The sequence below is a fragment of the Cephus cinctus genome, unplaced genomic scaffold (assembly GCF_000341935.2).
Source record: "Cephus cinctus unplaced genomic scaffold, Ccin1 Ccin1_scaffold0205, whole genome shotgun sequence".
NCBI classification, from domain to species: Eukaryota; Metazoa; Arthropoda; class Insecta; order Hymenoptera; family Cephidae; genus Cephus; species Cephus cinctus.
The window spans coordinates 180,245-204,076 of record NW_014332924.1 but is presented as its reverse complement, the minus strand read 5'-3'; the positions used below and the strand labels follow the sequence as shown (position 1 = coordinate 204,076).

The window sequence follows — 23,832 nt, the reverse complement described above, 5'->3', positions numbered from 1 at the left end:
CCAGCCCCGTGACACTCTGCAGCGAGGCCCTGGAAGGCCCACCAGGACCGAAGAGCGGCAAACTACACACTTTGGGCCAGGATAGCAATCGAACGGCAACGTGTGTGATTCTGAATTTTGCGAGAGAGTGCGAATAGTTTGAGTGCACACAAATTTGTATTATATCGAGTTTGCGGAACGATTAAGTGAGTATTTGAGTATGATTGACCTTTCGCCCTTTTTCCCTACCCCCTCTGTTTCTATTTGCGCGTTCATATTTAGTAGGTCCTATCGGGACATAGCGAGCCGTGCCACCTGGACCGGCCCCTTTAGTTCTTCCTCTTTGTTTTAGACTGGCCTTCTGCCACCAAAGTCGAGGCCAGTAGTATATTGCGTGCGCCGTAGATTGTAGTATTTTTGCGTCCCTTTTCCGAAACCCTCCGTACCCTCCTTTCCCCCAATTCGCCCTCTTACGTATTGTAACCGACGTAATTGTAAAGTAGCCATTTTTCATTCGGAAACCTTCCTCTCTGAAACCCCTCACCGTTTCTCCTGGTACCGTGCCATTTCGAGTTCGAGTAAACATTCGAGGACCTCCCGAGGTCACTCGACGGTGCTACGCTGTAACCGTAGCTGGCGTCCAGTTGTTTTCGCGTTATTTCGGGCCGGTAAGCACTTCCTGCCCCTCTATCCCTCCTCGTCCATTGCGTATTCCTCTTCCTCCGACTCTCCCTTCCACCAACCCATTTAAAGCCCACTGTCCCGTTGCGACACCGCGTACCCCCGCGTGAGGCCGGTTTGATATCATTTCGAGTCCGTGTTTAGTTTAATAATGCGTAGTTCCAGCATTGTATTTTCTTTTCTAATATTGATTTCCTCTATGTTCCGCCTGTACAGGCATATTTCTTATTAATTAATTTCTCTCGTATTGTACCTCGAGTTCCCCTTTCTTTTTTTGTTCCCTTCCTGTATTGCGATAGCTGTTCTTGAGTAGACCCTGGGTGAAAATAACCGACCAGTAGTGTCATAATATATATCATACGCATTATTAACCTTAAAGTCTCGCCTGTTTAAAAACAAGTCATTCACTAAGATAATAATAGAAAATGAGAGTTATGTTTCTTTCGCTTGGTCAATCATATACGAAATCTTTTAGATACAAAGTGAACCACTCCTGATTCAATCTGGCAGCGATCCGAGTGTAAAAAGGCAAGTTGCAATTAAAATTCAAATATTAATTGAAACGAACAATTTCCACACTTATTATTATTGCTGTTTAATAATACGACATTACATTTACATCCTTCAGAAATTCGGTAGCCAAATGGAAAAAGTATGAAAATTGATGTTGTTTCTAGCATCCGTGGGTACTAAAGATATCCCATAAGCTCTATAAAAGGTTTTGTTACCACCTGGTGAAAACGAGATGCTTTGTATAATGGGTGGGCTCAAAAATGAAACTTGATTATCCACGAAATTCGTGACGTAATATCGAAGATCAATAACGGCATGAAGTATTACGCAACAGATTTACAAAGGACTCAAGTCATAAGTATTTTTTGGTATTTAATCGTGTTCTACCAATCGATTGTGCGCTCTTGTTACTACTGAACGAGATTACCTAAAAGAAACGAAAGATCCGAAGAATAATCAAAAATAAATATTTACTTCGATTACAAGTTTTTGCGCTCAAATAATTTTACAACGAAAATAAAATAATAGCATCAATAAAATAATATAATACTAAAATAATGAAGTTATGCTGTTTTCTGAGGGAATAAGGTATGCAACGCAAAAATATCGATTCGATATTTGTTTATAATATAATAATGGGACTAAATTCTAAATAAGGGCTCTCTGTAAAATTAATCATGAATGATAAGCAACTGGTTTCTTAATATAAGACTTTATTTTTTATATAGAAAATGCATTGAACACAGCTCGACCTTAATGGTTCATGGAAGAAATATCAACCACTCGAAAATGCTGTTTTCGTGTAAACGTCTTTGTCTTGTCTGGCAATCGGTTAGTAATCGCAGTCTTTTACTTTCACGTCGATGATTTTCTGAAGCTTTAATCTCACCTTCTTGATACTTCTGTATCCACCTTATAGTTTCCTATTGTCACGTAGAGTATACAAAGAAATGATTTGTATAATTTGGACTCAACAATTTAGGAATTTCAAGCGTTCGCTGCCCACTGCAGCACAGATTTTATTACAGTAAAAAAAAATGAAAAACTTAACTTGTACAATTTAATCCGAAGACTTAATCGCGGGATAAGATAATAATATAATACCGCGAGATAACATATTTGGAGTCAAATGGCGAATCCCAACAAGATAATTCACGAGTATTAACAATAGTGAAACGTATCCATGTAGAAAATTATTGGGGCAGCCCAAATAATATATCCCTATAGACATTAACAGGGTTTCCACAGTATGAGTCCCCCAACAAGTGACTAACTAGGCTCATTAATTGAATATGGAGTTCCTTGTTAATGCCTAACTAAGCTCGAGTTAGGATTTAGTTAGACATCCATGTTGTATTTACTTGATTTCGCCATGTTTATGGACATTCAAACTGGAAATCGGTCTGTTGCTTATGATACTAAAAATATCAGGACGTTCGTTGCTAACGCTCACCTGGTAGCGTCTCAGAATGTACGACGATGTTTTCAGTGTGATCTTAGTACCTTAATGGGATCAGTGACGCATTATATGTGCATCCACGATTATTTAACAAATCTTTTCTTCTTAATATTTAATACGAACCTGATTAAACTTTATATATGCAATTATAATGATGTTTTTCGAGCTTATTATTTCCTTAATAATGTTTCAATAGGTTTTGGCTAGAAGTTACTTATGCATATAAAATAATGTATTTAATACATTCAAGCTTTCTTCTTTAGATATTTATTTGTTAATTTTTATTACACAATGTATATATTGTAACGTAATTCTTTAACTTGACCCGACACCGATAGCAACACATGAGCAAAATATCTGAGAGCGAACTATCTTCGAGAATCAACCTACGTTATCTTCGTCCGTCCGAGGCGATAGCTTAACGGATCCTGTCGATTTTTGGGGACGCGTAAAATCGAGAAACGCAGCCGTAGGTGCTGATCTTTGGGGTCGCGTAAAATCAGCAAACGCAACTGGATACACGAACGGGAGCGGACGGTTACGGAAATGCACGGCCGCTCAGGTTGCTAGGTTTGAGGTAGAGAGGGTCGGAGTAAGAGACCGGCAAATAGTGCGAGAGACAGAGAGCGACGAGCCCAGAACATATCAGAACGAAACTTAATTATCTATCGAGATCCCTTCACAAACACGAACGGGAGCGGACGGTTACGGAAATGCACGGCCGCTCAGGTTGCTAGGTTTGAGGTAGAGAGGGTCGGAGTAAGAGTCCGGCAAATAGTGCGAGAGACAGAGAGCGACGAACCGAGAACGTGTCAGAACGAATCTTAATTGTCTATCGAGATCCCTTCACCAATTAATAAATTGGGAATCCTCACCGGAGCTGGTGCAGCTAATCCGTGGAGGCCGAGAACTGTATCCAAAGGACACTGGTGAGCACTGCACTAAGGCACAGCACTTCACCACCGTAACACTCACAGGAATTCATAGAATTCCTGGATATCGCGAGAACAACGCGAGAACTGTACTAAGCGAGAACTTGCTATACCGTAGCGAAACACGGCAAGAAAAACTATCAACAGATAGCACGGGAGCACGAGCCAGCCCGTGGCACCTCGGTCGGTGCCCCGAGACAGACTGCTTTGACAATAGTCAAATTCGAGAACTAATCATTCTGATTGGTCGAGAGCCTTATAGCCGATAACTCATCTATCTCCTTCGAGTCGTCCCTTTAAACCAAGTCGAGAGCGTTCTTTAGCGAATCGGTACGTAATCTGTGGAGATCCTCCACGGCCGCTTCCCCAGGGCATCGGGCGACAGCTGGGCACCACATCCTTAACTCGGGCAGGAGATTCCTCTGCTGCCATTAATCGTATCAAAACTCCCTCCGCCCGCTCTACAGCCCTTTGCCCATCTCCAGCGGGGCGCCGGTATCTCACCCGGGCTTCTGCCGGTCCGTGGAGACGTCTCCGTCGGGTACTCTCCTCTGCCGGGCAACTCGGTACGTCGAGACTATCTCCCCACGGCAGATTCGAGCACCTCGACCTCAACTGAACAATGACACAATCTTACGAGAGCCTTGACATAACTGTACGAATCAACCCGAGAGCGTAGCTTCTGAGCAGGGTGGCGACCCGAAGAGAACCAGAAATCGAGAACGTCATCTGTATTGGTAACTGGAGCCGCCTTGGGACCGTGATTCGAAAAATCACGTCACAATATGTAACATCAAATCTAGGTGTATAGTAATGTCGCTACAAATAATCTACATACTTCTTCCCAGCGGTTTCATGGCTAACTTCATAGCAATCAGCTTTTAATTAATTTTAAGTAAACGGTAAGATGTGAAATTTGAAGTATTGCAAGAAATCTGCCAAGTTTCGGTAGTTTAATTTATGAAACTAAGAGCTCGATTTCTTTTTCTCTTTCCATATTTCTCCATTTAACATAATGGACTCTAATGCGGTGTCATTGCTGTAAATTCTTTTGATTCTCATGATGTCACCGTTCTTCAAAACAATCGTATTTTTAGGCGCTTTAGTTGAAATTACAACGCCATGAACTGCGAGTTTGATAATCCCTTTTGTTTGCTGAAAGTAGAAATTTCAATAGTAACAAATTTTACATAACACTCATGTCACATATAGTAATACAATTTGAAGATACTTTATCATTGGTGACTCTCCACATCGCACACTATTCTGATTCTTAGCTTGCTATTGTTCAGTACACACTTGCCCCTGATTTACAAAATAGAAAACTATATGGACAAATGATTTCTGTGAAACAGGATTGCATGGTGACATCTTACACTTATGGTTAGTCTTGCAAATTGAATGTTTCTTTGTCTTGCTCATCTCGCTGTAGTAAACATCCGATAATTTTTTGAGCCATCTGGTATAATCTTTGGTACCTTATAACCAGGAACAAACGTTCGCGTGTTCTAATAGTTTGTGCATATATTAGGATGGGGAAAAAAAATCCATTATTTTTACGTTTATTTCAAGACTTCATTTAACATGGTTCGGATTGTCCGATTTGGGTCAAATATGTACCGTTTTGTTTTATAATTTGTTGGCATTTTAAAGGTAACTTCATAATGTCTCTCTCATAGAAGCCCTGGTCCCGAGTGGCGAAAAGCTCGATGAAGCTGTTTTCACAATCTCCTCTTGATGCCAGTTTCTTATCAGTAAGGAAGTTTTTCAATGATAAAAGAAGATGGTAATCGCTTGGTGCCAGGTCCGGACTATAAGGTGGATGCATCAAAACTTCCCAACCATGTTCCCGGAGTTTCTGGCGAGTCACTATAGACGTTATGGTCTGGCGTTGTCCTGATGTAACACAACATCTTTCCTGTTGGCCAATTGCGACCGCTTCTGGTCAATCGCTAGCTTCAAATGGTCCAATTGTTGACAGTAGAGGTCCGAATTTAGTGTTTGACCATATGGAAGCAGCTCATAGTAGATGATTCCTTTCCAGTCCCACCAAATGCACAGCAAAACCTTCCTGGCGGTTATTCCTGGTTTGGCCACCGTTTGAGTTGCTTCACCGCGCTTTGACCACGATCGTTTTCGCACAATATTGTCGTATGTGACCCATTTTTTATCCCCAGTCACCATCCGTTTAAGAAATGGGTCGATTTCGTTCCGTTTCACCAAGGTTTCGCAGATGGAAACCATCAAGTTTTTTTGCGCCAATTCGTGTGGCACCCAAACATCGAGCTTCTTCTTGAATCCAGCTTTATGAAGATGGTTTAAAACTGTTTTGTGATCGATCTTTAGCTCCTGGGTGATACTACGACTGCTAACATGTCGGTCTACTTCGATCACTTCCATGATTTTATCGACATTTTCGACGATTGGCCTACCTGTGCGAGGTGCATCTTTAACATCGAAAATACCGGAACGGAATCCACGAGACCAAAATCGCGCGTAATTGGCTGTGCCAGTATCGGGACCATAAACACTATTGACCATTTCAGCCGCCTGGCTTGCATTTTCGCGTTTATCAAAGCAAAATTGTAAAATATACCGAATTTTCTCTTTGTTAGCTTCCATCTTTTACACCCTATAACTCAGAAGTGAATCAACCAATCAAAAAACTATAGAAGAATTTTTTTTAGTATGGAATGTCACTTTTACAACGAGCACAAGTCTGAACTTGTCTGGATAATACTTTACGAGATATATATCATTATAGCCATCAGGCGAAAAAATAATGGATTTCTTTTTCCCCAACCTAGTATATCGATTTCTTTTTTGGTGAGTTTGGTTGGAGATGGACATGTTCAGGTGGAGCTTCTGAAACTGACATAGTCTAATCAGAAAAACTGAAACAAATGGATGAAAAAGATATCAGAACATTAAGAATGTCACAAGAGATATATTTGAATATAAATAATAAAGTCCAGATGACAGGAAATAGGTGTTTTTAAAGGGAAAATGTACAAGATTTTGGTAATAAAAGTAGGTGTAGGACGTAGGTGACATAGTGATCTGACGTTGGAGAGAGTTGACGAAGTTGAAACCGAAGTCGACGAGCGAAGGTGATGAAATTGTTCACGACTGCACAAAAGCATTGTAATAGGAGCTAAACGAGTTAAGGTAAACGTCCCAACGTCCGAACGGCCAAAAGCACCCCCAGATTGCTACACTTATTAGACGATTGAGAACAGATATTTTGTAAAAACGAGTGCACCCAATATCAAGCTCATTGCGTTTAGTTTCTGAAACACTGGTTACTTTTGTTTTAAATATGAATATTTTATTACATATCCATACAAATATTAAACGAGAGCAAATGTACCAATTATCGGACGTCTGTTTCAGTCAAGTCACCATTTCCGGACATCATCAAGACCCAATTTTTGGACATCGAGGAATTAAACCTTGCACAAAGGTTAATTTAAACAGATTTTTTCTCGCTACTTTTGGCATTTTGCAGCATTCCTACAAACCACACACTAGATGATAATGCACAACGTTGATTATTTGACGTATATATAAGAATTGAAGCCCATTTCGAGTAAATGTAGAGCAAATAGCTTCTTGCCGTTCAACCTCTGGTCGTATAACCTTAAAATTGAATTACGTCGCGGGCGTTCTATTTTTTGAGATGTATATATTGCAATACTTATTTGTATATGACACGTGTACTCACCGATGGATTGCCTTGTCGTCGATGAATACTCACACGCAGTGTAATTTATTAAACTTTAGATTTTTGGGGAAATGCCAAACGTCTCGAATGACTTCGCAGCAAAATAAATTAACACTACTCTCTATGTCCGATAGTTGGGTCGGAGCCGCCAAATACGGTCGCACCAGTTATCGGATACGAAGTTCGGACGCGGTATAAGCATATAATACGTGTCCCAATAATAAGACGCGGAAATTTATTTATTTGGCCTTAATAAACACTAATTTTAGGGAGGGTATTGAAAAGATTTTTTCATTCGGAATCATTTAAGGGGGTTCTCTAGTTTGACGGTCTGACTTTTAAGCATTTTTTGGGATTTTTTTGTGAAGACCAATGAAGAGATAGAACTTTGAAATTTTTGTCATTTATTTATAAGTGTTGCAAGAGTATACGTATAAATTTTTAGCTAAAAATATTCATTAGAACAAAAGTTATAGCGCTCTGAAGACACCTGCCTCGAAAAAATAGACGCTCACTCCCTCCACGAAATCAGCTGATTGGCTTATCTGAAACTAAAAAAATCGGAGACGTTTTAGTCTGTAAACTTAAATACACGGAATGGACTATTATGAAAAGAAAATTTTGAAAATTGGACTTTTGACAGACTTCGGAACCAAAAATTTCAAATTTCATGTATTTTTTGTCAACTTTTTGTAAAAAAAAAAATAGAAATATTTTAAATTGTGGGGTGATAATAGACCATTCCGTGCGTCTGTCTGTGCTGAGTCGACCCTATAAATTTGAAGTGAATCGGCCCAGCCGTTCTCGAGATATGATGGAGGAAAGTTTGAAAAACAAAGTTTTGAGAAAAATGCGTTCGAAGTTTCAAGTACAGTTACAACTATAAAAATCTTAACTTACCATTAATGCTTGCTCAGCTAAGCGCTCCGAACACCTGCCTCTTCTAACTGCTGTATCTCTATAATGGCTTCGAATTTTGAAAAATCACTTTACCACCATATTCTAGACATATTAAGGAAAAAACTTATGCAAAAAAAAATCGATTTTTTGAACCCATCAAACCAGAGAACCCCCTTAAGTCGCATATTGTATAAAAAATTGTTAAAAATCAGCCAGCCTTGTTTAATGAACAATCGCAACTCCCTAGCTCTTGTGTTAAGAAATGTGCGTCTTTTTCATGATTATTGCAGGTGCGGCAATGTAAATCGTGAATTAAATTATTTCATACTTGTGAAGTATGTCGACTTTCTTCGAACATATCAAATAATAAACGCAGATTAAAATACATGCGTTTTTATTGCTGTTTATTGAGTGTATTCTTAATATAATTAAATATTTGGACTTATGCCTGAAAATTGGGATACGTCCGAGCATTGGTACCATTACCTTAATCCGATGATGGATGGAACGAAAGGGAGGAGATGAAGAGCAGCGACCACGGCTCAGCTTGGACGTGAATGTATAAATAGCTCAGGTAGCATAACAGACTATATTAAGGGCGAAGAGGAAGACAAATTAGAAGTTACAGAAAAAGAATATTGAGCATTTAACAAAATCAAAAAATAGGCAAGTCATCGGTTAAAAGAGTAACAACGAGAAAAGAGACACGGGCAATAAAAAGAATTGGAGAGGATTACAAGATTCAATGACACAATGGCTAGATTCCGAAAAGAAATGAAGGAAATGGGAGAAGAGTAACTCGGAATAAAAGAAGAAAATAATGAATCGAAAAGAAAAATAGTGGATCTCGAGATAAAATTTGATGGACGGGAATAAAAGAAATAAGAAATAATATAGTAATAAAACGGAATCAATGGGGAGGAGAAAACGGCAGGATGCCATACATTCCTAACAAAAACAGGGACTAAAGGTAAAGTTAAGAACGCATACAGGATTGGAAGAAAGGAGAGTAGTAAAGCGACGGTAGTAAAGACAGAGAGGAAACGTAGAAATAATGAAGAAAAAAAGGTGCTACTGGTGTGATGGCAATACGTGACTTCCTCGTCACGAGTGTTACTGGCATCACGTTACGGTTATGAAATTACCTGATGTTAAGAATTGAGTGATGTAGAGTTGAAATAGAGAATTCTTTCAGTTTAGTCAGTTTTTTATCGAGTTGTATTTACGTCTATTGTATTTACGTCTAGATATTGACGTATACTGAGGAGAGTTTTCTATTGGCTCTCATAAAACTGGTCAAAAAAAAGGTCTGTATATTGCAGACTAAAGCGTAGTAATTTTTTAAACAGATTATCGATAGAATTTTTTTTTATTTTTCACATTTCAGATAAAATGCCAGAACGGATTGGTCTTTTGGTGTCAATTTCAATACCAAAACTACATTTTATACACAGAATTCGGGCAGAATTTACCACAGACAGACAGACAGAAATGAGTGAATGCTTTTTGTTTTGTTCTAGGACCCTCAAAACATGTATTTCTGTCAAAATATGGGAGCCGATTTTTTTTGGATTGCAATACTTTCTTACATACTTTGTATGTGATGAGAAAGTAAAAAAGTTTCTAGGGGAAAAGAGGATATTCATAGATGATGATCGGACTCAAAAAGAAGAGAAAGAGAGATTTAAAGAAAAATTCGAGAAACAGATTTCTAATATTTGCGTCTTCCTTGGGACAAGTTTGAGGATAGGGTAGAGAAGATTTAAGGATAACTTTAAGAGACAATTGGTCTTTCCCTGTCTGAGGATGCAAAACGTAAACGTAACTACACAGAATACTAATAAAATATATAAGATTGACACTAGGTGTCAACAGATGCATCCCAAACTATACATATGTATAGTATTGGATGAGACGTAGAGGAATAAAATAAGAATCAGAGCAGGAGAGAGCAATGAAATTTGAAGAGAAAGCGAGACTGGCAGAAGGAAGACATATAGCGAATGAGTGTATAAAGGAAAGACAGAGGATGAAAATATGAACGGTAATAGACTGACAATGAGAGAATTATCTAATCAGATGCGGCTACGCAGCAGCACAGTTGGACAAACTACCAAACGAAAGGATGGACGTGGCTAGCGGATCGAAGATGACAGACTTCAACATTACAAAAGTAAACACAAATATGTAAAATCAGATAATACATACAATAGAGGATATGAAATAATAAGAAACGAAGACCTACCGAAATACCTCAAGAAGCTAGGAAATTGAGGAAACCAAACACTGATAGCTAGATGGAGATGTATCAAGGAAGAAAGGTACAACAGATCCTGGGAAACCGAAGCGAAGAGAACATATAAAGTCTGTCACAGAGGAATAGAGACGGTATAACTGATGAAAGATTGTGATAGAACACGAATTTAAAATAAAAGCACGATGCCAATTCTGAGAGAAAAAAGGAAAGGGATAAACAAGTTGTTGGCTAAAACAAGTTGAAAAGAGAACAAAAGAAATAGTTTAATGTACTGTTACGTTATCCCGTGCCCCATGTTAGGCACTGGTGTCACCTTTAGTGAGCAATGGTGAATCCTTATGTTTCACCACGTGTTGGACGTAGGATCCATTCTTAAAAAAGTCATGTTACATTTTATCGAATTGCGATATTAGCATTGTTGTCGCTTTATTCGGTTTGTGATTGGCTGTCGGTGTCGTCGGTCGACGAGTGTCGCAGCATCGGCGCTTCGTGTCCAAGCTCACGGCATGTATGTACGTAACATACAGTTTGACAGATTGGGGTTATCGTAGGGCAACAGTTTATTTTAATTTTTATTAAAGAAAAAAATCGTAACATTGTGCGTTTAATATTATTTCGTGAAGAAGCAGTGAACCGCGTTATGGAATTGCGTGTATAGGAGAACACTTGAGGTAAATGACCTTTAATGCGAAAAATATATTTTTCCGTAGTATTTGTTGTTCTTCGATCGGCGGATTAAATGAAAAAACGAAAGAGCTTAACAATAATTTGTAATAGCAAAAAAGTATGCAAAAATGTATTCCTTGCAGTTCAGATATTATTTTTGTAAGGCGAAAAAATGTGGAATAAAATCTGCTCGTGAATGACAGGTTGTAGGTTATTTTTTTTCTGATAAAAGAAGTGATTACAAACGATGTCGTTTATGAAAAAAATAGGTGAGTATGTAAACCCTTAAATATTATTTGCTTTTAAAAAGACTAGCTTTTCGTGTCTATTGAAATAATTAAATTATAATTGAAATAATTAGCTTCCCGCGTGAATTCCATTCCACAACGCGTTCATTATTATATTATTGCTAATGCTCACACTCATTTCATTATAAAATTAATCGTGATAATATCGACACAATAGTATGCAATGCTACATAGCTAGGTAAGGTTAAGATAGCTTAGAACTCCAATGCTGTTTTCATATTAATTGATCGTTACACGATTTGAATGATTAAATTATAGTTACTTAATTTTGTAGTACACAATTGGACAGTGCAAAGATGTTTTGCTAACGCACATATTGTAATCAATCACAGCGGATGATTCAGCAGAATTCACCAATTGAGCTATTGCTACTGCGGAAACTGGCTGTGATTGGTTGGATCACACAAACATTGATGGGTATTGGTTGGCCCATACATGATTTAACAAGCAGATCGTAATTATGTACAATTGTACAGTGTGATAGTATAGTTCTTTTCAGAGCGCTACAACGCAAACAGACCTTCAGCCGCGCGCTGGAGCGCGCGTGTTGCCCTAGTTTCTTAAAGAGCTCGTGCTCTGGGCGGACGAATCGGATTAGCAGGTGGGTAATTCAACCAATCGGCCTTTATTTTATTTTTATACTTATTTTTCTATTAAAGGAAACTGTGTGTTTGTTTACAAATAGCTATTTAAGCTATCCTGAGTCAAGTTCGAGAGTGTTCGTTTTGATTCAATCTTTTATTTTATCCTTGTCCCTCATGGAGGTGATGTCCCTCATGATCATGGATTTATCGAACCGATGATATAGCTTGCCGCGCCATGTGGTTTGGCAAGGATCGTTCTAATGGGTGTAAGGTATGATTTCTGTGGGGCATATAGCTAAGCTAACGTAATGCAATCGGCCAATGTCTCAAAGTCACCTGGTATTTGGAGGAGATGGTTCACAATGCAATATTGGTTATCAATCCCATTTTTAGGAAGGGATTCAGTATGGCGTGGCAACGCTATGTTGTCCGCCAGTGTCGTCTCGTGATTCAGTGGTTTTTTGGATTTGGAGACCGCGTACAGCTGATAGTGGTGCTATCCACCCGGTGACAAGGTATCTGTAGGTATGGGAGACTTGAGAGGCAACGTGGTCGGATGGTTTTTCCAATGCCCGTAACCCTTTCTATTCATCTCGTCCCCGTTTTAGCTGGTAGGTATCGTTTGGAGCCGCTATGATTCCAACGAACCCGTTCAGACTATTCAGGGAAGATTAGAACTCCTTTACTTAATTCCTTTGAAATCCTGAATTTTTTTGTCTCGAGCTTCACCGTAGGAGGTGTAGTAATCGAATGTGTTCTTATCGCCGTTTCGCTCGGCGTACGTTAATGCTGAATTCGAAATTTTTATATTGTTACGTTGCCCAATCTATGAGACCCGCCTATACTATCTATTTCGGGTGATTTAAAATATCTTCGCGCGTAAAGTTTAAAGGGACTCGCAATGTTTTGGTCTTGGGTTTGTTTTCCCTTAGAATGCCATTGGCTCATTTGCACCTGGCGAATTCCATCATCAGGAATTACATAATCAAAACAAAAACATTGCGTACGCGCTCATAATAAAAATAAAGAATTTTACGTTCTGTTACGTTACAATACACGTATATTTTAATTACATTATATGTATCAAAGTCTTATTTTAAGATCGAAAGATTGAAATAAATGAGTTCAATTTAATGTATATTTCTTTTTTTTTACAACTGCAGGAAACTAATTAACGACTGCGTGCTCTATAAAATCGTGTTTTATAATTGAAAATATGTCCGAAATACATTATGATACAAGTGCGGAAAGTTGATGATTCCTACTCGTGTGACACTTGCCACCCTCGCTTCGCCCGAATCGATTCGAAGCATTTGCTGATATGATTGCTCGCTTCGCTGGGGCGGCAAACGTCACACTCGTCAGGAATCCCTGACTTTCCGCACTTGTATCATAATGTACTATTTCCAATAATAGATCATTACTCGTGATAAGAAAATAAATTTAATAACGCTTTTTTATACCTCAATTATTGGCGAAACTTGGCAACGTCGTGAATTTGTCAGGTTGACAGCATTGCGAAGAGCGTGATTTGATCTGTTTACAAAAAAAAAAACAAGAAACTGTCTGAAAAAATAGCTTCTCCGGCAAGTCGAGTTCGTGACAGCTTAGGCAAATTTTCCACGAAACGAACAATTTCGCGAAAACAAAACCTAGTAATCGCGGCGAAGCGAAGAAAAAATCAAAGGGAAGAAGAAGCTGTGACAGTTATAGTAGAAGGTCGTCGAATTGTCGAAATAGACAAGCTGGCTACAGAAACGTGGTGTTTCGTTTGCCAGGTGCCTTTATCATTTCGCAGTATCACATATGCCTTGCCGTTCATACCTGGTTCATACCTTGGTTCATACCTGCAAGTGGTCTATAGATAAGGAGACCAGTAAAAGAAAGTATAATGTGACTTTAAAAGGTGCTCTCGGTAAGTAAAAAAATCCAATTTTAAGGGACGACTTGATAGCGTAACATTTTTGTTGTTGTTACACAACTTGTATCAAACTAAGTAAATACTTGTTTATAGCAACTCTTAATGGAGGAATTGGTGCGACACATTTGAACACCATCCTACCTGAATTGAATATTCCCGTCGTTGACAACGCATTTTTCAAACGATATGAGAAACCGATTGGAAAAGTGATATAAGAAATAGCCAAAGTTGAAAGTAGAAAGTTGTAGGGAGCCATTGAAACTCGAAAAGTCATTGGTTTAAGAAGTAGTAAACCGGTAAACGGTGAACCCATTTAATATTATTATAATATTTTTATAATTTTCAATCAGATTGAAAATTAAAAAGCATTGCCAATATTTATGTTGAAACTATTTTTTAATTAGGTTTTAACGCGGAGTTTTTATTGTTTTACAAGAAGTATTAACTGGAAATTTATCAAGCAGCAAAATATGACCTTAACAATTTTATGATTAACGTTTTTTTTCAGGTTTTTAGGTCGCTGCTATTGCGGAACTCTGTTCATTGGCACATTAACAATTGAAGAAATCATTTCATAATGACAATTGTAAGAAGAAGACTATTGTAAGAATTATGTACGTGCAGGTCAAAGGGCAGCAGCTGATTTTTCAGGACTTTTTTCAGCAATAGATTCAAGCTTCACCGTATGCTCTTCAGGTGGACTTGGACTGAAAATAGTATTTTTTGGCTTTAACCCATGATCATCTGCTCTTATTAATTCGATATTAATTCGAACTTCAAGGATTAATGCTGTTTTTCTAATTGAATAGAGTTTATCTTGCAAGCAAATGTAAGTTGTTCAAATGGCCGGAATGGATATTGCTGCGATATGGACATGACTCTTTGTTTTGCATGATTTACTGTGAACTATATTGGCTTTAATCGGTTCTAATACTTCCTGAATCCAGTGGAATTTTCCTGTTTTCATATGATTAGCATTTAACTGCACAAAGCTTTTTTTTAATAATGGTTTTCGCATTAAGGTATTACTACGGACCGAAAAGGTATATGCATCGGGCACGGTCTCACAGTGGCTGTAGTAGTGTATACGTATATACACCGACGCTCTCTTGTCAGCCGTCCTACGAGAGATTACGTAATAAATATCAACTTCTTTCATGTCTATCAATAAATCCTACGAGTAAAAAGTTCTGACTAAAAATCTAAAAAATTCCTAATTTTTTTCTTTGCCACATACTAGTTTTTCATCGGAATTACGCGGACGAGTCAAATGCAATAGAAAAAACCATGCGCGTTTCATTGGCCAGGTATAGGGAATACGTGTTACGAGTCCTGACTTTAACTCGGAAATACTCGGAAGTGGATGAGTGAATCGTGTTAAAAATTTGTAGAGAGATGTACTGCTATACAAATTAGACGTAAAACAAATTTCAGCTCGATTACGCGGTTTTGAGTTTACCGTAGTAATACCTTCATTTTATTTTGACAGGCGTGTGGACTGAGCATGTACTTTTAATTTGTACCGATTGTTCTGTTTTGTTTCTAAATATTTATTCTGGCTTACCCTATACCTAATTTCAAAGTTCAACAAATTTTGAAATTCAAAATGAAATTGAATCCTCCACAAATAGCTACTGCGTTGAGCAACTGCAAGATCAAGTAGAGCAAAACCATCCAACTGATATCAAAATCTCGTACGATGCTGGGTGGCAGAAAAAAGGATCGGACCGCTCGTACAATAGTCTCACAGGTATTTGATGTTTTGTTTATAGTATATAGTATAGCATGCCTTCACATGCACAATTTCATATTAATATACACTACCGGTCAAAAGTTTAGGTTCACCTCGCTTTCTTTGTAACGCTCCCATGACTGCAGATTGAGGAATATCACATTTAGAAGCAATTTTTCGCGATGAATAACCGTGTAATGCCACAATGACTGCTCGTGTCTCTACACTCAGCTCTGCCTTTCGATCCATTTCTACACGATTGACACATAAAATATGTAGATTTCTTCACATTTCAATAATGAGATGATATTTGTCGAATTACGTCAATTTAAATCTAAATTTTTCTTGAACAGTAACGATTTTCAATATGAAAAATGTTCTACTTAACTTTTTGTAAAGAAAAATATGAAAAACAATTGGAAATATAACTTTTGGAAAGAGCTCTCGCAGCACTAAGATGTTACGCGTAATATGCATTAGACGCATCGAGAGATTGCAACCTGTCATAACAAGTTTGTGCTCGATCTACGCGTCTCCCAAACGCGCCAAACTCCCTCCTACACTCTGACCAGTAGCGTGTATCGACTTGTTATAGGTAAGACGCACGTGCTTGACAAAATTCACTGAGTAGCCGACTTAATTGTGTAGAATTCAAAAATAAAGCAAGTGAACTTAAACTTTTGACCGGTAGTGTATTTTAGGACATGCAATTCCCATCGGTTCGAAGAGTCGCAAGGTTATGCCACGAGAAATAAACGCTATGTCCTATGCGAAAGAGGATATAAACGCGATGATTATGACTGCAGAGTAAGTCATACAGAAATTTCGAAATCAATGGAATCAAGCATGGTCGTTGAAATAATTATAAAAAATGCTATGCTTCAAGAGGAAAACGTCCAGATTAGTACAATCATTGGTGAAGACGATTCCATCACCATCGTGAACGTATGTCGAGAAGCAAATCATCAGGTCGAAAAGGAATCCGATATTAATCTTGTAACGTGTATTCTTAGTAAAGATATTTGAAGCCTAAAGATTCCGGCACACATTATTGATTATATGAAATATTGCTTTGGCTGTGTGCTGCATAAAAACAAGGGTAAACGTTGAAAACCTGAGAGCTGGCCTTCTAAACATTGTACCTCACGCGTTTGTCGATCATTCAAAATGCGGTACGTGGTGTGGATACAGTGCTGACACGATTATCTACAAGCACAAGATTCTGCCCAGAGGGAAAGGTCTTAAGGACATAAACATGAAAGTGTCTCTCTTGACGATATTTCAAAAGTTCGCATCTCATATATCCTTGTACTTTTTGTCTTTGTGTCTCTCAGTTTGATTACCAAAACATCTTCACGATTCACTGCGTCGTTAACAAAGAAATTTACTAATTCTGCGCTTCAGAATGCTCCACTGATACCAAATATCAGTACGACCTGAATTCATTTGTAAACGGTATAGATTTGTAGATAGATTTGTAGATAGATTTGAAAATTACATTTTCTGTTATTTCATTTACTTTTTTCGATATTTTCCACTTGATGAACGTATCATATATAGCTTTATATTTATCTCGAGACTTTTTGGGGAGTAAATTGCCACGTAGTTTTTCAGCTGCCTGTGATTTCTGGAGGTGTTCCGAAGATTTCTTTTTCGTCATTGTCGTCGCTCAGAGGTGTGTCACACATTGTTTTATTTTCACTCTCCTTTTATCTTTTAACTGCGGCTCACTCCTAGAGAGATCCATCAATATAAAGACAATTGACTTGACAATATTGAAACAATTGCCGATATTCAGTTGCTACGTTACATAGGGCGATAAATTCCATGTTCGGGTTCGTTCTATATCATAATATACATATATAAAAATAGGTTATTATGCTCCTGCATTACACGCAAAACAGGGGGCCATGTCAGCTTGGCCGGGAAAAAAATCTATTTCTTATATTTATTATTTAATTGTATTAACGATAATACACAGTTTCTGTCATTCTCTTACATTTTTATGGAAGGTATTTGTTGCACATATGAAGTAATATAAAGTTGGTAGCTGCGATCAAGACACCTCATTATCGAGTAATTGAGCGTAAACAGAATTAATATCTCGGTATTACAATTCATTTCTGTATATTTCAGTGCACACCGAATCCAACGATACGAAATATGTATTTTTTATGTACGTATAATTTGTTTTTTCGAAACAGTGATTTGACTCAACTGCTCGGGTATAGCTACCTTAAGCAAAAGGTTATTCATATTGAACAGATTTACATTCTTAATCCGAAAGTATTTGAAGATATTTCCGATTCTTTTCGCTTAGTAATTAGTATAGTTTCACACAGCACAGCGTTAAATATTCTTGATTGAAGAATATACTAATGGTTGGTAGCGCAATACGCATAGCGAGAACATGAATTAGGCATTACAGAAAACACTATAGTAAGGTAAGCATTAAGTCTCTTGTTCATTACCATAAATCGTAGCTGCATAAGTTGCAATTCCAATTTTATAAAAGTACTTCATCAGTAAATATGTTACAATTTTCAACTTTTAGTATATTCAGTTTTCATTTTCTCGATATTCCATTCTCAACCGCCCTGGAAATAAAGTACCTACATCCGAAAGTATACTTTTCTCATGTATACAGTAGATACATGTTATATACCTATTAATTATATAGAACTTTTTGCCGCCTTATATAACGCATGTGTAAAACAATGGTATATGAACAATATATGTAGAATATACTGTATTGTGCGACCTTATTCCCAGCAATAAAAAAAATGACTTTTTTATGGTATCTATAAACGTACGAACCATACGCAATACACCAAATGACTCTCGCGCTCTTTCTCTCTCTAGTAACCACAATGCTTCATAATCTGATAACCGATCATAAAAAAAAAGTTACAGTTAGTGAGGCAGAAAATAATTTGGGTACGCCAGTAATAGTTATAACGTTCCCGATTCTGGTAAGACCATTCATACTGATGGGGTAAACCGCGAGACGCACTGGCTGGATCAGCCGGACGATTATACAAAAAAATAAGGTGACTCTAGGATTCAGCAACGATATAAGGCCTCAAGAAGTGAGCCTCATTTCGCTAAGACGATAGCAATAAAATAGTCCAATAGAATACAGGTATTGGTTCAGTAGTGAGAGAATGCCATTCCTAATAAATCACGTAAAATTATACAAATTATATACGCCAAACGAAATATTCAAAGTCCAAAATCAGATATACGAAAGTGACATATGTCGGAAAAGATAGAAAAGATCAAATATAATTAATACGAAAAAATTTTCTTGACGAGAAGACGACCAAGCCGGGAAAGTCGGGGTCCTAACAGCTTCCACCTGGCCGAGAAGATAATTGGTAGTTTAGAAATTATGTGACAATTCCGAAGCGTTAAGTCAAAGAAAATGAACACTTCTTACAAAATATCGATATTAAGATAATTCTACGAAAACTAATATAAACCGTATTTGGGACTATCGTTCTTTTTCTTAGAGAGACAATCAGTCCCCGTAAGCGAGAAAATTACCGGCGAGACAAAAGATCTAGACCGGTATTACATAAGATAAATTCACAAAAGATTCGAAAAATTTACTGGTACCGAGAGGTGTTCACCAAATGTAATGGGAATGAAATTGACGAAGGCTAACGAAGGTTCGGGGACTTCCTTCCTCATCTCAATGCGATTTCCGGTACTGGGTTATTTCCTCCAATCAGTACTGCTTTGGCCGGTTTAAAATAATGTTGATGCGAACACAAGCCAAGACGCTCCAAACGTAAGTGAAAAAGCCGAAATTCGGAACTAGCTGAAGAGCCTCAAGGGCTTTCCTCTCGAAATTATTAATTCCTGATTCGCATGACAGAACCGCTATAAAGTATAATAATAGAGAATATATGAGAAAATGAGTACAGGAGTCCTTATAGCATAGCCGATTGGGAGTCCTCGATGCGAGGTACAGGATCTAGCGAGGAGTGGGCTCTGGTGCCTTCTTCAGCGGCCGCTGACAACGGGGACGCCAGGGGACTTTCGACGACTGAGTGGCACGATAGAAGATTTAGCGTTTCCTCGTATCGGCAACACAAGTGGCGAAGGCAGTTTTTGGCGGACTTTATGGGTGGCTGGCAAAAATCGTGAAGGGACCCTTTCCCGGGTTTCGCTTGCTCCTCTGTAACGAACAGCGGTTGGTCCTGCGTCTGAAGTTGCTGGTCCGGTAACTCAGGAAATTGTCCTTGGCGATTCACCTCGTGTTCGTGAAGAAGACCGTAGATTTGTTGAAGGCGATTCAGTAGATAGACGAGTGCGAATAGGAATGCTTATTAAACATAAGAATCCGAATTCACATAACCACTAATACAGAGAACTTTTTGATGTTCAGGATTATTTGATGTTCATTAAAATATATGAAACATGTAATTGACATAATGGCGACATTGTATAATTAAAACAATATAAAAAATAGTTACGTATATTCGTTATCTGTATTGTCGTGAGCGAAATTCGAACCTGCGATTGTCGGCATGCTCAAAGCAAGAAGAGTGACACTCTAGCCATTGAGCCATCATCCCAATTTGAACATATTGCTTCAGTTACAAACATAATTTTTCTGAGTATCAATAATTTTTCAATAATTTCACTAAATGTTGAATTAAAATGTTGTAGATTATATTAAAAAAGCTTATGCCTGATTGTTGATTTGTACCATTGGACCGTGTGTGTCGCAAATAAGAGCTGAATCATTATGCCTAAGTATTCATACCAACTCCGTACATGTGCAATATACATGAAAAATATTGTATATTCTTCGTATATCTGTTATATTAGAATTTATTATTAATGTGTAGACTTTTGATATGAATCTAGTTTAATTTTATCTTTAGATGTATTTTTTATTATTATGTTCAGTAGTTACGCCTTGTTGAAGTGGCTTCGAGGAAGATGCGGGATAAGGGCTTTTTGCTTTTGACCCTTTTTCGAACGTAGCCACAGTCTAGAAATGTTGATTTCAAGAGGGCGCTCTGATTTTGGATCAGAAGCCGAGTGTGCCACGAAAAGAATATAGCATCAAAGTTCTGATTGAAGGCTTTTAGATTTGTTATCGTGTCTCTCTTTGCCTTGCTAATGATGTATAATAGAATTCTCGTATTTTCTGCAATTGTGTTACAATAAATTAGGACTGTAACTGTATTCCTGAATTCAAGAAATATTCCTGCGAGAGTGGCCATAGATTTATGTCCATCTGACCGACGTTCGGCCCATCCTCCGATAGATATGCATATTGTGACGTGTCCTTGCGGACCTTCACGTGAACGCAAGGCATTGCTTAGATCTGTAATTCCTTAGTGCGGCAACTCAGGAGTTAATTCTGTCAAATGATGTTGGGTGTCAGTTTCTTTGCAAACCAATTCGCTCCGAACAAAACTAACGTTCCTATATTGCCACGCCGGCCAACACAGCTCGCGGACGCAGCGGGAATCTTCAGAACAAGAATTAAGTAAGTCACACTAGAACGTTCTATTCAACGTGATTCGATTTATTGTTCAAATAAAATATAAGCGGTCTCTCGTTTACAAAAGAAAAGAAATTTAATATTTGAGCATACACAATGATAATCCGCTTTTAATGTGGTCAGTAACAGAATATAATTTCAACAAATATTAAATAAATTATAATATGGAGAAAGGTAAATAATATATAATCGGTGACAAACACAAATTAATAAGAATCAGTGCAATTTAAATAATCCATAATACGCGACTTAGTGCAGTATAATATCAAGTATTAACGAACAATAGAATCGCCAAATTCCCGATTAGCGTTTACACCGACCTCAAGGACCTCGGGCTTCCCGCGTACGTCTTCCTAGCCAGGCACTTACAATTGGCAAGTCTCGTGATCAAAACTAATGCAAGAAAATACCCATAAATTATTCAAAAATTCAAAAGTAGAAACCTTTTTGTTGACCGGCGGAATCTTGTGCGAAAATCTATATAGACTCTCAAAGACCTCTCTTGTTCACGTGGATCGATAGCCGTTCCACACGCGCTTAGAGTAAACTTCGTGATATGCCGGTGCATTTAATTCCTTTCCTTTGCTCCGTCCTGCGCGGTCACCGCAGGTACCCGGAATACTTACACACCTACAAAGGTTATTGCGACTTTCTTATTCTTTCTTTCTTTTGCATATTCCTATATTTTAATGACACTGCCACTACCGTGATAAGACTGAGAGATACTTCTTTATTTCAAACAGACCTTAACACTTTATCTTAACACTTAACACTTATATCTTAACACTTTATCACTTTAACACTTTTAACACTTTATCTTTCGAAGTTCAGCCATGAAATGGCCAAGACACTTTTGTGGAACTTGACACTTTTGATAGGCTATATTTCTGCTCTCTATCGAGCTACGTCTGAACAAACAATAAAGTTTTCTGAAGCCGTAAAGACCATCGAAAGTCTTACAAAGAAATGACGTTCCCGAGTCAGTAAAAAGGCGGTTGCACCGAACAATGATCTGATCGTAATCGGATGAAGTTCCCCATTGGTCAACATTTTCATTCCCTTATAATTTATTCATTAATTTTTCATATTATTACTGAAAAAAGGAGTAAATAAATTCTAGCTATACAATAGTTTAAGTTATAGTAATAACATAAAAATCAGCTTAATAAGAATCATTCTAATCCATCGCCTACCGTACATAATCATATCGACAGTTGTCCTTCATACTTCGGTGACACCCAAGGCTAGGATATGCTTCTTGAAGAAATTATGGTATAAACAAAACAGTAAACACGTGTCCTTAGGGTGGCCTAAATTTTATTGTATAAGGGAGCGGCTACAAGAGACGAACAAGAGATAAAGAAACGGAGACTTAACTCCGGGCAGTGACCGGTCTTAATAATTAGCCATAGATCAACTGCAAATCAGAAGTCACCACGTAGTCGCGAATCATCTTGGTTAAAGTACAGTTCATGACACAATAAATCGCTCTCTAAAAATTCAACTCAAGAAAAGATCCAAGTTCAAATTCTATATTCAATTTCTAATTCTTTAAATCTTTCTAAGTCTTTTACCGCCGATTCCGAATTCGAATTCAACAATTGAACAACGTATTGACAATCTATTTTATTAAACGTAAGTTATCTTATTTTACATTTAAATTGAAATATAATGTTAAATCTGTTCTTACTTGAACTCAACTTGTCGTATAATTCTCTGTTATCAATTCTCTTTTAAGCCCTAAACCAACGTCTGTCCTAATTCAACAATCACGTAAATTCCTAACTCATAATCAAGCGCGCAGCATCGTAAGTAGAAGTTCAATTTTATAAGTTTTCGTAATAATATCCAATTGTGGATGTAAATTTCTATCCATCGTCGGTAACAATTCGTTCTGTATGTACAACCAGTCTCATGACCATAAACGACATAGGGTGCAAGTAACTGGTCGATCCCGGGTAAATTTCCGAAAGGTTAGACCCTAAACAGGCCATTGTGACCATCGTACCGACGTTGTCCATTGCTTATAAATAATTGCCAGTGGAGTGGAGCGTATCTGACTTCCCGCTGCCGTTTTACCAATAGCATGCGATCGTTTGTCGGAAGTAGTAAGCGATTGTAAATATACCCAATAGGGTGACGTCTGCCGATCCTCCAACTACCACTATACCGACCGTGTGCAATCGTCATTTGGATGTCACAACTGTATACAGGGTGTTCGTTATGAAACGCACTGTAGTAACACCGTTGCATTCCTTGTCAAATTCTAAGGAATACGTGTATTTTGATTCTTTATTTCATGTATCAAAATTTCGAGATAATCAAGGTTGAAGTTGCAGTAATGCGACCAATCAGAACGCGTTTAAACGGAACGCAGATGACGTCGCGAGTCAGTCCACAAGGCCTGCTTACACAAGGCCGATAACACTAAGATTATCGTCTCTTGTATCTTACTCAATTACATGCAGATAAACAGGGACACTACGACGATACTCTTAGTGTTATTGGCCTAGTGCAAGCAGATCTTGCGGGCTGGCTCGCGACGTCATCTACGCTCCGTTTACACGCGTTCTGATTGGTCGCATTACTGCAACTTCAACCTTGATTATCTCGAAATTTTGATACCAGGGACACTACGACGATACTCTTAGT

General features: G+C 38.0%; 1 protein-coding gene across 1 annotated transcript; it reads right to left on the bottom strand.

Annotated features, from left to right (window-relative positions):
- Positions 1-5,442: 5,442 nt before the first annotated feature.
- Positions 5,443-6,186, bottom strand: LOC107264966 (histone-lysine N-methyltransferase SETMAR-like). The gene has a single exon (XM_015733819.1). It carries the CDS (start codon positions 6,184-6,186, stop codon positions 5,443-5,445), a length of 744 nt encoding a protein of 247 aa, XP_015589305.1.
- Between the last annotated feature and the right edge of the window lie 17,646 nt (positions 6,187-23,832).

Bases quoted from the DNA above. Each gene is read 5' to 3' on its own strand.
- LOC107264966 (XM_015733819.1), bottom strand. From the start codon at position 6,186: ATGGAAGCTAACAAAGAGAAAATTCGGTATATTTTACAATTTTGCTTT.